The sequence below is a fragment of the Pteropus alecto genome, unplaced genomic scaffold (assembly GCF_000325575.1).
Source record: "Pteropus alecto unplaced genomic scaffold, ASM32557v1 scaffold45, whole genome shotgun sequence".
Classification (NCBI taxonomy): domain Eukaryota; kingdom Metazoa; phylum Chordata; class Mammalia; order Chiroptera; family Pteropodidae; genus Pteropus; species Pteropus alecto.
In genome coordinates, this window is record NW_006442491.1 from 30,068,754 (window position 1) to 30,083,414 (window position 14,661).

General features: G+C 40.8%; 1 protein-coding gene across 1 annotated transcript in view; it reads left to right on the plus strand.

The window, feature by feature from the left end:
- The window catches only part of EYA2 (EYA transcriptional coactivator and phosphatase 2), a 144,530-nt gene that overhangs the window by 63,550 nt on the left and 66,319 nt on the right, over nt 1-14,661 (plus strand). The window contains exons 6-7 of the mRNA XM_025039735.1: nt 7,464-7,718; nt 13,575-13,658. Coding sequence (XP_024895503.1) covers nt 7,464-7,718; nt 13,575-13,658 — 339 coding nt within the window. The remainder of the gene's footprint in view (nt 1-7,463; nt 7,719-13,574; nt 13,659-14,661) is intronic.

A 14,661-nucleotide genomic window follows, 5' to 3' on the forward strand; every position in this document is an offset into this window, starting at 1 on the left:
ACCATAGTTCTGAGTCACTTGCAGGTACGTACAGTCTCCGTCGCATGGTCATTCCTGGCTGTGGTCTGAGCTCTTATGAGAAAGACAGACTGGACGTAGGTCCCAACTATAATGAACTAGTCACCCAAGGGCTAAATATAGCCCGGAGATATATTGTGGTGTGTGTGTGTGTGTCTGTGTGTGTGTGCGCGCGTGTGTGTGTGTGTGTTTAATTGCACCCATGTTTAAAAGTCAAAAATATTTACCGAAAAATTCTAATTTCAACCTATAGAACCCATCTAGATTATGAGCAACATGTGGGGGAGTCCACATCTTGGCCCCTTGGGGATGCACATCCCTGTGCAACCAAGTCACTGGCCTGTGGATTTATTCATTCATTCCACAAGCTTCTATGCACGTGTCTTCTCTTTTAGGAGACAGTTTGGAATTTATCAACATTAAATGACAGAATAGCAATAAATTAGAATGTCCAAGTGAAAAGAAATATCATCGTGTTATGATCCTTTCTTTGTTTCCTGAAACCTACCGATGTCTTGTTGCTCTGTAGAAGCTAAGCTAGCACGATGGTGTGTGGACATTCATTCAGTAAATATTAATTGCTTGATGGTTAGAAACAGAACAATAGTGAAGACCCACCTGTTTTGTTCCTGGAGTTCTTGGTGTAGGTGTTGCTTTTAGCCCTCGTGTTTTCCTTTCCTGGGGGTGTTAGTTGTCCCTGGTTTGGTGATACATGGAGACAACATGACCAAGCCTTTTTAGTCAACTTTTGAGGCAGTTTAGGGCTTGAGCATTGATTTTTGTCAGTGTGCTATCTCACCACAGACTACTTAAGGAATGCATATGTAATAATTTCCAAATTGTTTTCTTTGAAGGGTGTGGAATTTAACAAACTTTTCTTTGTCATAATCCTGAAGTATCTTTGACCATCCTGCTTTTTTAAAAGGTGGCCTCCCCCATCTGGGTTCAGAAAGGAAATATAAGCAGAAAACCTTCAATACATGCCCCATCCATCTGTAATTCAGTGGCAAACTGGATCCCCAAGACTCACTTCACAAGAATTTGGGTTATGTGAGGAGATCATTTTTGTTCCCCATCAGGAGCAAACATAAAGGCCCCTTGTGTTTCTCTGAAATTTTTCTTTATTGTTTCCTCCCATTCTTCATTTATCTAAGGTTCAATGATAAGTGGTTGAGATGGTTTTTACTGTATATCTAACAAGCTCACATAAAATCTAATGACATAAATAATTGTCAGTTCTTACTGAAGTTTCTTGCCTCTTTTCCTCAGTGTTCTTTGTAAAGGAAGGGTATGTATGCATTTGTGTGTGTATGTACACGCACACACAAACACACAAACGCTCATACTCATGCCCTCTCTTAAAATTTCCCATAAAACCTCCACTTTTGAAATTATCCAGGATGTCCTTGAGTGGTTGGTTCCAAATCCCAGAGGCTCAAGAGGTTTACATATTGCCGACAGATCAGGCTCACTCTTTGCATTGCCTAATGCTCTTCTCCCTCCTAGACCCTCAGCCCCACCTCCTCAGTGCAGTCTGCATTGACTGCAAATTAGCAGTCATATAAAGCCCCAACAATTTGCAGATGATTGCAGGACAACTTGCTGACATAGAGGGCAGAATCTGAACATCTGACGTTACTCAGGAGAAAGGACAGTTAGTAGTGGTTGCTTAAGAACTTTTTTCTTTAATATTTTTAAGTATGATACAAATTATCCTAAAAAAAGTTGGGGGATTTTTTTAAACTTCTTAAATGGTCTCCCTCAGTAAATAGAATGAGAAAATATTTTTTTAATCTCTCAAAAAGAAACTCGGAAGGCTCTTCCATGCAGATTGACAGTATCTAACAAATTAAAAATGCATGTACTCTTTAACCCAATTTTTCTGCTTCTAGGATTTATGCTAAAGATAAAAATTCCCACATAGATACAAAGATTTAAGCAAAAAAGATGATTTATTGAAATAGCATCATAGCAAAAGACTGGAAACAACTTGAATATCCATTAACAGGAGTCAGGTTAAGTAAATTATAATGCATCCACCAGTGGCACACTACACATCTATTAAAAAAGAATAAGCTAGGTGTATCTAATATGGATCTCTCTTTGAGTGATTGTGAAAAAAAGCAAGGCACAGGAGGACTACATGTATATTAGGATCCTGGGTTTTGTTTTTTTTTAAGTGTAAGTATAGTTTAATACCCATATTTGCATAGGAAATTTCCGGAAGGATTTAAAAGCAACTGTTAACATTTTCTCCGGGGAGAGAACTAGAGTTAAAAGAAAAGATGAGATGTAATAGACAGTCTTTAATCCATTCCACTCAACAACAGCAAAATACATTCTTTTTTTCAAGTACATATGAGACATTTACCAAAATAGACATATTCTGGGCCTTAAATCAAGTTTCATTACATTTAAAAGGATCCGAGTCATACAAATAATGTTCTCTGAAAACAGAATTAAATTAGAAATAAATAATGGAAAGATTTTTGGAAAACTACCAAATATTTGAAAGCTAAAGAATACAGTTGTAATAACCCATGAGTGATAGTTAATTTTGTGTGTCAGCTCGACTGGGCTAAAGGATGCCCCAGTCGCTGGTAAAACATTAATTCTGGGTGTCCGTGAGGGTGTCTCCAGAAGAGATTAGCATTTGAATTGGTGGACCGAGTGGAGAAGATAGCCCTCCCCAGTGTGGGCCGGCATCATCCAATCCATCCAGGGCCCACATTGGAACAAAACGGCAGAGGAAGGGCAGTTTTGCTCTCTTGAAGAGCTGGGACATCCATCGATCTTCCCCTGACCTCAGACATCAGGGCTCTTGTTTCTCAGGCTCTTGAACTCAGGCTGAATTATACCACACCTTTTCCTCATTCTACAGATGGCTTGCAGATGGCAGATTGTGGGATTTCTCAGCCTCTATAACCATGTGAGCCAATTCCTTTAATAAATCTCCATATATGGAGATTTGTGCACTCGTGTGTGGGTACAGCCTGAATGCGTCCACCTGCAAACCAGGAAGAGGACTCTCACTAGGAACTAAATTGGCCAATGCCTTGATCTTGGACTTCCCAGCCTCCAGAATTGTGAGAAATAAATCTCTTGTTTAAGCCATCCAATCTATGATATTTTTGTTATAGCAGCCCAAACCAACTAAAATAGGATAGCGACAAAAAATCAGAAACAACACAAGGAAGTCCGTTTTACCACTTCCCTCCAACATGTTCTGGAGGTTCTAGACATAAGACAAGAAAAATAAAGGCATCTATATTGGCAAATAAGCAAAATTTCATAAAGTAAGTAAAATGACACAATCACCGTTGTAGAAAATCAGATAGAATCTACAAAAAAGCAACTAGAACTAAAAAGTTGAATTTAGCAACACTGCAGAGTACTAGGTAAGATATAAAAATCAATAGTATTTCCATATACTAATAACAAACAACAAAAAATTGAATATTTTTAAATGCCATTTACAGTAATGTCAACAAATATTTAATATTTGGGGATAAATCTGATAAAAGATGTGCAAGGTGTGTACACTTAAAACTATAAAACATTACTTAGAGAAGTTAAAGATTTTAATGAACAAAGAGATATATACCTCACTCATAGATCAGAAGACTTAATATTGGTAAGACATCAATTCTCCACAAATGGATTTATAGATTTAATGCAATCTCTGTCAACATCCCAGTCTTTTCTGCAGAAATTGGCAAGCTGATTCTGAACTTCCTATGGAAATACAAAGGTCCTAGAATGGCCTCAACAGCTCAGATATAGAGGAACAAAGTTGGGAGGCTAACAGTGCCTGATTTTAAGACTTATTGCAAAGCCAGAGTAATCAAGACAGTATGCTACTGCCATACAGACAGACAAGTAGATCAATGGACCAGAATAGAGAGTTCAGAAATAAATCCACGTGTGTACGGACGATTGCTTTTTTTGATGCTTCATTCTTTATTTCCCCTCTGCCCTTCCACCCAGAACAACTGATTTTTGACAAAAGTTCAAAGGCAGTTCAATGGAGAAAGGATGATCTTCTCAACAAAAGATGCTGGAACAAGTGGATATCTATGTTCAGAAAAATCGCACTTTAATCCATACCTCACATGACATATAAATATTAACACAAAATAGATCGTAGACCTAAATATGAGACTATAAATCTTTAAAAAAAAAAAAAAACAGGAGAAAATCTTTGTGACTTTGAGTTAAGCAAAGAGTTCTCATATATAACACCAAAAGCATGATCCAAAAAGAAAAATAATGATATAAACTGAACTTCATAAAAATTTCAAACTTTTGCTCTTCAAACAACATTGTGAGGAGAATAAAAAGACAAGCCACAGTCTGGGAGAAAATATTGCAAAGCATATATCTTTATTTAGTCAGAGTTATCCAGAAACAGAGCCAGTGTAGTGGAAGAGAGATCCAATTATAATAATAATTGATCATGTGATTATGGAGGCTAAGAAGCCCACGATCGGCCTTCTGCAAGCTGGAGAACAAGAAAAGCCAATAGTGTCATTTGGTCCAAGTCAAAAGGCCCGAGAACCAAGAGCTCCAATGTCTAAGGGCAGGAGAAGATGGATGTACCAACTCGAGTAGAGAGCGAATTCGCCCTTCCTCTGCCTTTCTGTTCTATTTGGACCCTTAATGGCATGGATGATGTCCACCACACTGGGGAGGACCACCTTCTCTACTCAGTCCACTGATTCAAATGCTAATCTCTTCTAGAAACACTCTCACAGGCACACCCAGAAATGATGTATTACCGGCTATTGGGGCATCCCTTAGCCCAGTCAACTTGACATAGAAAATTAACCATTACATACATGTACCCACAATGCATAAGGGACTCTCAAAATCCAAGAATAAGAAAACAACCCAATAAAGAAATGAGCAAAATATTTAAACAGACACTTTATCAAAGAAGGTACACTGATGGCAAAAAAGCACATGATTAAGATGCTGATCATTAGTTATTAGAGAAATGCAAATTAAATCCACAATGAGATACCACTACATACCTCCTAGAATGGCTATAATCACAAAGAATGAGCATGCCAGATATTGGCAAGGATGTGGAGCAACTAGAATTCTCTTGCCCGGCTGGTAGGAATGTGAAATGGTACAACCACTTTGGAAAACAATTTAACCATTTTCTTAAAAAGTAAAACACAGACTCTACCATACGACCTAATAATCATACTTGTAAAAAAGAAAGCTTACGTCCACGTAAAGACTGATATGTGAATATTCATAGCAGCTTTATTCCAGTCAAAAACTAGAATCAACCCAAAATGTCCATCCTCGGATGAACAGATTAACAAATTGTGGTATATCCATACAATAGAACTGTACTCAGCAACACAGATGAGTGAACTATCTATACACATAACAACATGGATTAAACCTCGAAACAATTATGCTGGCTGAAAGAAGCCATGTATATGTATACTGCATAACTCCATTTGTTCAAAACTCTAAAATGCAAAATAACTTATAGTGAAAGAAAGCAGATCCGTGGTTGCCTGGGAGGGGAGCAGGAGGAAGAAATTACAATAGGATCATAAGGGAACTCTTGAAGGTGCTGGGTTTGTTCATTATCTTGATATGGTGATTGTTTCATAGAGTTATACATATGTCAAAACTTAAATTGTGCACTCTATATATATATGGCTTATTATATGTCAATTACACCTCAATAAAGCTGTTAAAATAAGTAAAAACATAAAAGAGGAGAAAGAAAAAGAGTAAAATAACTCCAAGAAAGATTTACATAAATTTACATAAATTTACATAAATTGCTCTAGCTTGTGACCTTGAACTGTGACCTTGAACTTTGACCCTTCATTCTCAAGATTATATAAGGTTGGGAAAAGTGTTGCTTTTTTGGCACCCCTAATAAATTGGCTTCCCATATACCTTATTTAGATATTTCTAAATACCTGGTGTTTCTCCCTCTTTTTAATAATATTTGCCTGGATTTTAATGGGGTCTACAAATGTTTTCCAAGGTTCCATAACCTTAGAACAACCAAGTGAATCAGGATAAACCTTATTTACATGACTCATAAGCATCTGCGATTTTATTTACTGCCTATTCCTCATCCTCCAGAAGGAAGTCTTTGCTAGATCAGTGTTTGGGAATCTCTAATGCTGTACCCTGAGAATGATGGGGAGTTGGAGATGACCCAGCAGTCCCGACAAGTCAAAATCACATCTTTTCTTAGTATGTCCTTAGTCTGTTAAGAAGTTTTATAAATATTAAATAAACAAAGTTCAGTCCTCTGGGTTTCAGAGGGAAATAGTCCTTCCCGGGTAGGGAAAAATACTCAGTCCACTGCCAAGTATTTTTAAACAAAAGCATTTCCCCCTGATGATCCAAGAACTGGTGATTATGGAAGGAGAGATGGAGTCTACAGAATACATTTGGGAGCTAAACAAGCAGCTGTAAACTGAGAAGGTGGGAGAGGATGTCCTGTTTCCACGCTGGTTTATAGTTCTGTCACTTCCGTCAGCCCACTAAGCCTCAGTTCCCTTATGAGTTAAAGATAATAAAGTCTAATAAAAAGCCTATCTTTAAAACTTCTGTGCTTGAAAAACAACACAACTTGGATGCTGACTTTAGGACCTGAGTCCCAGGAGGATGCCGCTCACTTGTTCAGGGCCTTTGGACCATTGTCCAAGGGCACGAGCTTGGCATCCTCTCGGCACCCCGTGTCCAGAAACACCATCTCAATCAGAGGCGGCAGGTGCCCGCCCTCTGCCCTGCACCTTTTCACTGATCTTCGTGTGTATGTGGGTCTAGTTGAGCCAGAACTCAATTCAAGTCATTTACTCACACCTCTTTATTGCCAACCCTGTGCTGGATGCTTTTGAGTATATAACTTCATTTAATTCTCAAATGGATATATCTCTTAACAAGTAAAGCTTAAAAGACTTGCTTTTAATAGAGAATGGAGCAAGTCTCTTAATGGCAGAAGAGTTTGAAGCCCAGCTACATGTAAATATTTATTTTCTTCCTCTGTTGGTCTAGGGATGCTCAGGCTTAGGATATGTAAAGGGTTACAAACACAAAACTCTGCTCACTGTAGAGCTCCCCCAGCGGCCCCACCCTCACTTTTCTCAGATCGCTGCTCAAATGTCCCCTTATCCGTGAGGCCTTCCCCAACTAGCCCCATATAAGTCAGTGACCTCCCAGCACTCTCTGTTCCCCCACCATGTGATTCTCTATAACACATGTCCCTACCTGGTGTATTATTTATTTCCTTATTTGTCTAATGTCTCTCCTCCCTCTAGAATTTAGGTGCTATGAGAACCAGTACTTGGAACTATTCCTACTAAATAAATCTTTATTGGATGAATGAATGATTGTGAATGAACGACTTAAGGGACCATCAAGAGCGATTTTGATTCTGCATGATCTTTGCCTTCGAGGCTGCCTTTGGGACCTTCCACTTTGGCATTAGGTGGTTCTGGTGTGACGTTTCCTGGGAGGAGATGCTCAACAAAGCTTCTGACATGCCCACCATGCCCCTTCCTCCACCAGGGGACTATAACACACACAATGGACCTTCCACTCCGGCAAAAGAGGGAGATACGGACAGGCCACACAGGGCCTCTGACGGGAAGCTCCGAGGACGGTCTAAGCGGAGCAGTGACCCCTCCCCAGCAGGGGACAACGAGATCGAGGTAACGCCAGCCGCCTCTGTTTGTCTTGGTGAATGTCCTCTCCATCTGTGGCCAGAACGGGAGGGGGACGGGGACAGAGTCTGTCCAAGTACATGGGGGAGAATGGCCCTCTGTCCTCACAAAGCACAGTAACGGAAGAGAACACTTGAGGGACAATAGGGAGGAATCAGGTTGGCCATATGGATGCACTGTTGACAGGCAGCCTAGGAAAAGTGACTGTGGAAATGACAAAGAACAGTGGTTCTCAAACACAGTAGCAGCAGCAGAATCATCTGAGGGTTATGAAAACCCAGACAGCCGGGGCCCCACCTCCAGAGTTTCCAGTTCAGCAGATCTGAGAATTTGCATCTCTAACAAGTTCCCAGATGCCGCTGATTTGGGGACCACACTTTGAGATCCCCCAGTAAAGAAGACAATGGGCAGTGGACCTTCCCAGCTGGGTCAGAGTGGTTCTTAACCCTGGCTACGTATTAGAATCACCTGGGATGCTTTTTAAAACGCCCAGGCCTCACCCTCGAGAGATTAAAATAAATTAAATTAAAACACGGCGAGGGGGAGTTCTACAAGTTCCCCTAGTGATTCTAATGTGGCAGAGATGTTTATCTACCTGGAGACGGGAGGCTGGCTCAGATGAGTGTGCATGGTTCCTGTGATTCTGAGTTTCTCACACAGTGGTTTTCGACTGGGGCTGTACCTTAGAATCTCCTGGGGAGCTTTGAGAAATCTTCATTCTCAAGCTGCTCCCCACATCATTTAAATCAGATTCCCTGAGGGTGGGACCCAAGCATCAATATTTTTAAATTCCCCAGGTGATTTCAGAGTATGGTCCAGGCTGAGAATGGCTGGTCTAAGGGATGCCCCAATCTTTATTGTAATAAGGGAAGTATAGGATTATTGGTCAGGCACTGACATTTTCCCAGACAAGCAAACAAAAAAGAACAGCACGCATGAGAGAAGGGGGAGGGTTTTAGTGAGGACAGAGGCCAGAGGAATGCCCAAAAAACAGATAGGAGCAACTGTTATCTATCAAGGGAGAAAAATGGACATGTGCACTAGTTCGTACTTCTTTGCAAAAGGCAGTCACTTGCTGGCTTGAGTGTGCTGTGGATATGTGTATAGTATTTCAAAGCTAGTGTCAGTGCCAAGAAATCCAAATGCTGCATCATCACATCCCTATTCATAATCCTGTCCAATATCTGTAGCAGTTACAAAGCTTAGCCCACAAATGCTAAGAAATATCATTTTCATCATTTCCTTAAAATCAAGGTAATTTTGACTCTGGGTCTCCATCCCATCTGGGTGGTAGGAAATTCTATCTCATTACTGAAGCACCTCCCCTCCCAGAATTGTATGAGAATCTCAGGGCTTGAGTGGTGTCAGAAAAAACAAGAAGCACTAATGTCTAGTGTGGCTTGCTTCGTCACTGCCACCTTCCTCACTGTCTGCCCACAGTGGTCAGTGAACGTCCGGCCATTCTCTGGGGTTTCCGTGCCATACATCAGGCATAGAAATCCTTGTTGAGGACAAGAATCTTGGAGTATTAACTACAATCCTTTGATTGCAAGCAACAGAAACCAGTTCTGGTTACTTAAGCCAAACGGAATTTACTGAGAGGAAGTCGTAAAACCAGTAACAGTAACAAAGGCCTTGCCAAGGAATCCAGGGAACCTTCTGGGTGCCAGCCTCTGCCAGAGAGTGAGCCATTTGAAATTCTAGTGCCACTTCAGTAGATGTCGATTTCAAGGAGACAGCATCCCATTGACCTGGCTTGGGTCTTATGCTTGCTCACAATTGCCAGTCCCACAAAGACAGTACACAATGGGAAAAGAAAACCAGGTGCTCTTATCAGAAGGGAGTGGATGCTGGAGACACAAACAACAAATGCCCACCACCAGGACGTTTGCTTCTTAGCCAGTATTCACTGGTAGGGCCGAATTACTTAACCAGTGTTGACTAGTAGGACTTTCACAGTTGTTTATGGCTGATGTCTGTTCCAGTCAGTCATCCCAGGTGTTAAAGAATTTGAACATCATGCTTGTCTCCCATGTCTGGTCACCCTCCAGCAGGCATCTCCTCTGAGAGCTTGACCACCATAGGAACCTGCAACAGAACAAGTGTTCCTACTGCTTATGGAACTATTCTCGGTCCAGGGGATTCTGTTCTTGCTTTTCCTCTGATTCTTAAAGGCCCCACCTTCCAAAATTGAGGAGACTTCACACAATCCCATCAGGAAAAGGCAAAAAGAATATTTATTAACCTCAGTTGTCCTTTCTGCCCTCCCATATTTCTGAGGATTTTCCAGTTTGAAGTTCAGAGCTATAGAAATCATGGAGAGCAACACATATTTCAGTATTTAAAAAAAAAAAAATTATTTGGTCACCGAACATGGTTTCTGCTCTTGTTAGGGGACAGTGGGGGCAGAGAGCCATTTTTCCATTAAACCGAGAAGGAGGTGGGGGGTGGCATGGAAGTCAGAGATTATGGGGTGATACTATTCTGGAAACATCTACTTCTTGATTTCCAGAGTAAGTACCGCTGGGCAAGCACAGTCGAAAAGGTGTGAGCCGTGTTTCACTTCTGTGCTTAATGTCAGCATGGAGGGTTCGCACAGATCGCACCTCTTAAGTCTTCGGCAGTTTTGCTAATGGTGCCCACGAGAGAGAAATTATATAAAGAAGTGGAAAGGAGGAAAATTCTGAGTGTATATTAGTTAAACTCCCTCGGCTGCAGGTGCCAGAAACCAACTTGAGCTAACCTAAGTGAGAAAGCTGAACTCATTTTAAGGATGCAGAGAGTCTCTTAGAACCCAAGGTCAGGGGTAGAGTGGAGTGTCAGCAAGACACTCCAGGGGTAACAGGGCAAGGAAATGCATTTACACCTCTCCCCCCACATGCCACAACGAAGATGCTAGAATCTGCAAGCAACGCTGGCTTTCCGATGGCTCTCCTCCAGGCCCCTCGTTCTGCTTCTGACTGAAACCAGGTCTCCTAAAAGTGTCGTCTTTCCATTTCTCACCCCTTTGTTCCTCTCTCTTTCTCTCTGAAGACTGGCCTTCTCTGCACTTCAGAACATGTGGCTACCAACAAAACCCAAAGGCAATGTATTTCTTTCTAGGCCCCAATTTTAAGTTCCCAGGAAAAGGCCTCTGACCCAGATAGAGTTAGGGGCCCACCCTGGCCCAAACCCAGTGGGCTAGGGAGTAGGTCACCTGCAGAATGGCCACCAGGAACTTCCACTAAGGCTCTAGGGCAGGGGAATAGACTGGTGGGCTAGTGGAGAAAGGGGACTGATTTTCTTCAGAGGGGATGTCATAGGTAAATTAATTGAACCTACGTTAAATTTGAAAATATTTGTGGATTTTTAAAAATTCTCTTACTAAAATATCTAAGTTTAATGGATCTAGTTAATTTAGATAAATTAGGATTTAGCATATTTAAACCCCAGACACCTTCCTCAAATACAGTGGTTTTTAAACATGATCCATAGGGTCTATACTGAGTATCATGACCCAGCACATGCATAGCCATCAATATAACTACCAGACCAAAAACTCACAAAATTATACTCAGGTCTGCTCATTGTTTGAAAACTCCTGCTCTAATCAACCTTTTTCGTTTTGATACCACCCTTCCCTTTAATTTTAAAGGCATGGCAAATGCTGATGGGTAAATACAGCCCCTGAGCTCCAGGGAGGTGTCAGAGGCACCAGTGGAGGGTCACACTGAGTAGGTACATTTGCCCCGCCCTCCCCCCTTCCCCGCCCAAGACCAGCTGCACAAATGATCAGTCAGGGCCTTCGTTGTTAAAAATAATGATCACCAGAAAAATGAGGACGACCGGCAGTATTAAAAGATAGGATAAATATGTTGGATAAACGTCAAGAAAGGTAATTTAAGAAACAGAAAATAACTTTTTAAAATTCTGATTGTTCTATAAAGATTTAAGGAGATATTACATTTATTAAATAAGAAGTGTCAGCTATTGGAAAAGGAACACTCAGAGACAGAGTTAATATAAATTTTAAAACAACAGCAAGAATCAAAAATGGAAGAGAAAGTTTAAGAAATCTCTCAGAACATAGATGAAAAAGACAATATTATAGAAAATATATTTTTAAAGATAAGTAATATCAATCCAGAAGGCCTAATTTGACTATTAGAAATTCCAGAAAGAGAGAACAGTGGAAAAGATAGGAGGAAATTATTTGAAGAGCTAAGACTGAAAATGCTTAAGTACAGCAACAGTATGAATGAAGAAAGACCACACCTGGGTATATCCTCATGGAATTTGAGGGTACCAGGTATAAAGAAAGATCCTAAAAAAAATCCTAGAGAGAAAAAAAATAAAACCTACAAAGGACTGACGACACGCTAAACGTCAGACTTCTCGATCATGCCGGATGCCACAAGATAATGAAGGAATTCTTTCAAAGATCTAAAGGACGTTCATATTCCAGATGGAATTCTGCACCCACAGGAACTGTGAAGCAAAATGAAGATATCACTAGATATGTAAAAATTCAGTAAGATTCTTTTCCATGCACCCTTTGAGAAGAAGCAGCTTAAGGATATATTCATGCAAAACAAGGAAGAAAATCAAGAAGAGATTCGGGATCCAGGAAGCAGTGGAGCTGACCCAGAAATAACGGTAAAGAGAAATCTCAGAATGCTCGCTATGCAGCAGGCCTAAAGCTGATCCAGTCGACATTGGAGCATTCCATCACCAAGGATGGACATCTTTGATACAGAAAGCGTGGCTGAATTTGCGATTCTAATGAAGGCACGTTATCGGAAACAAAAAAAATTATTTAAGCAACTAATAAATTCCAGCAAAAAACAAAAGTTAAACCAAACAGGCACGATTCCTATCTGAACAGACTGAGATGTGGCATGATTTTAATCGGGATGGAATGCAGGAAAGGAGAATGCATATGACTTTGATGGTGAGAACAGTCTCTTTAAAATGGCCCTGGGATTAGGACATTGGGCACATAGGGAAGGAAGTGGAATTATAGCATATTACTTGGCTCTGCAGTGAACATTTATCACAAGATGTAAGTGCTCTTTAGTGGTTACCAACTTTTCAAATCAACATGTAGACAGAGCACAGAAGGCTTAAGTATAGTTATAAAACCAAATATACAAACCAGTTTATCCACACTGACAATGCAAAGGTAAAGCTAAAGCTGATAAATATTAGAGAGGGGAGGAGATAAGGGAAGATATCGAATCTTCCATATCAGATTTACGGCTTTAGCCAAGGGAGAATGTCCACAGCTGATGGAATTAGAAATAGAAGGGTTCGCATGTGTGAAAAATATAAAGTTCTAGAGAAATGGTGGAGATTATCATGAGCTAAACCCAAATCTTTCAGATTGCCAAGTCAAAAGGTATTGTTTAATGTTGGCTCATCGATAAGTAAAGGTCTAAGTATGTTATGTAGCATTATGGAGTAACCACCAGCATTGCTAAAAACAGCAACGGTCAAGAGACTCACGGTGAGCTGTGAAGGTACAATGGTCGTATTTCATTTTGTCAAATGAGTTTTATAATTTTTATTGCTGATTTTGGACCGAAGCCCTCCTTTTTTTTGAGCTTTTATGTGGAAGGCAAAAACAGGCCTTTTGGTTCTGGAATCTGTTGGGTTGATAGGAGCCCAAAACTTAGCCATAAGCATATACTTTACACAGCTGAGGTTGGATGGGGACGCAAGGACGCATCAGTGAGTCACATGTTTTATAACTTAAAGATAATGTTTTTCGAGCTTGCTTTTTCCTCTGGGGAATAATTTCTGCAGACGTTAAGTCAGATGCAAGCAAATCCGTTTGTCTCCATTCTCTCCCCTCTTTCATCACAGCGTGTGTTCGTGTGGGACTTGGATGAGACAATAATTATTTTTCACTCCTTACTCACGGGGACTTTTGCATCCAGATACGGGAAGGTAAGAATCCATTTGTCTTCCTTTTTTTCCCCATCATGACCATCTGTCCAGCTGATTTGTCCTGGGAATTGTGGGGGCAGTTTATGAGGCGGCTTCTCCAACAAAAGCTGCTCCTTTGGGCCCACAAGGGTTTGAGAACACCTATGGAATTTTCTCTTGACATGTGAAAATTTAATTAGTTTCCTCTTTTATTGTCTCCCAAGCTTTTTCTTCTAACACATGAAGCGTTCGACATCCATTTAATAGACTATAAGTTCACAGTTGTTGGCTTTCTCTTAAGAGTACTAGGGTACGCTGCAGCCAAAACCAGTAATCCTAGCTAAAATCTTAGAGTCTTTTTCTTCTTCTCTGTTGTTTATCTTAGTGTCTCCAGCAGATGAACTTAATTTTCCTTTCATTTTTCTGAGACGGGGGAGGCATTTTGTCAGCTCCAGCATGGACCTTAGCAACAGCTTTGCAAATGTATTATCAGACAAATTATGTTGGGGAGCCATCCAGTTAGAATTCTGGGCAAACGCAATGGGCTGATCGGTGGTGAATGGAAGAAATATTGAAACCACCTGAATAATGCAAAAGTGAACCCAACTGCTAAAACCCAAACCCTGCCGATTGTTTGCACTCATCCCGAGGGCTTCCCAACAAACCACATGTGGATGCTCCAGACATCTGCCGTCTCTTCAGGGAGACAGGTGGGGGCAGAAGGGCGGAGCTTCAGAGCACTGGCGAGCTGTCATCTCATCCAAGGTGAGCGACCCGTTGGCAGCCGCTTCCACGCCTGGGTAGGAACCATGAGACTCACAGCGCCTGGAAAATATTTCTGTTTCTGTTTAGAGACCAGGAATATGATTTGACATCACCTCATGACTTTTCCAGCTGCTCGTGTTTTTTATGGGACTTATAACAAGCTGGATGTATAATTAGCAAGATAGATTTATCGTATGCCGTTATGTTGTAAAGAATATAAAAATGGTGTTGGTGGTGCAGAAATCTCTTACTGCGTAGG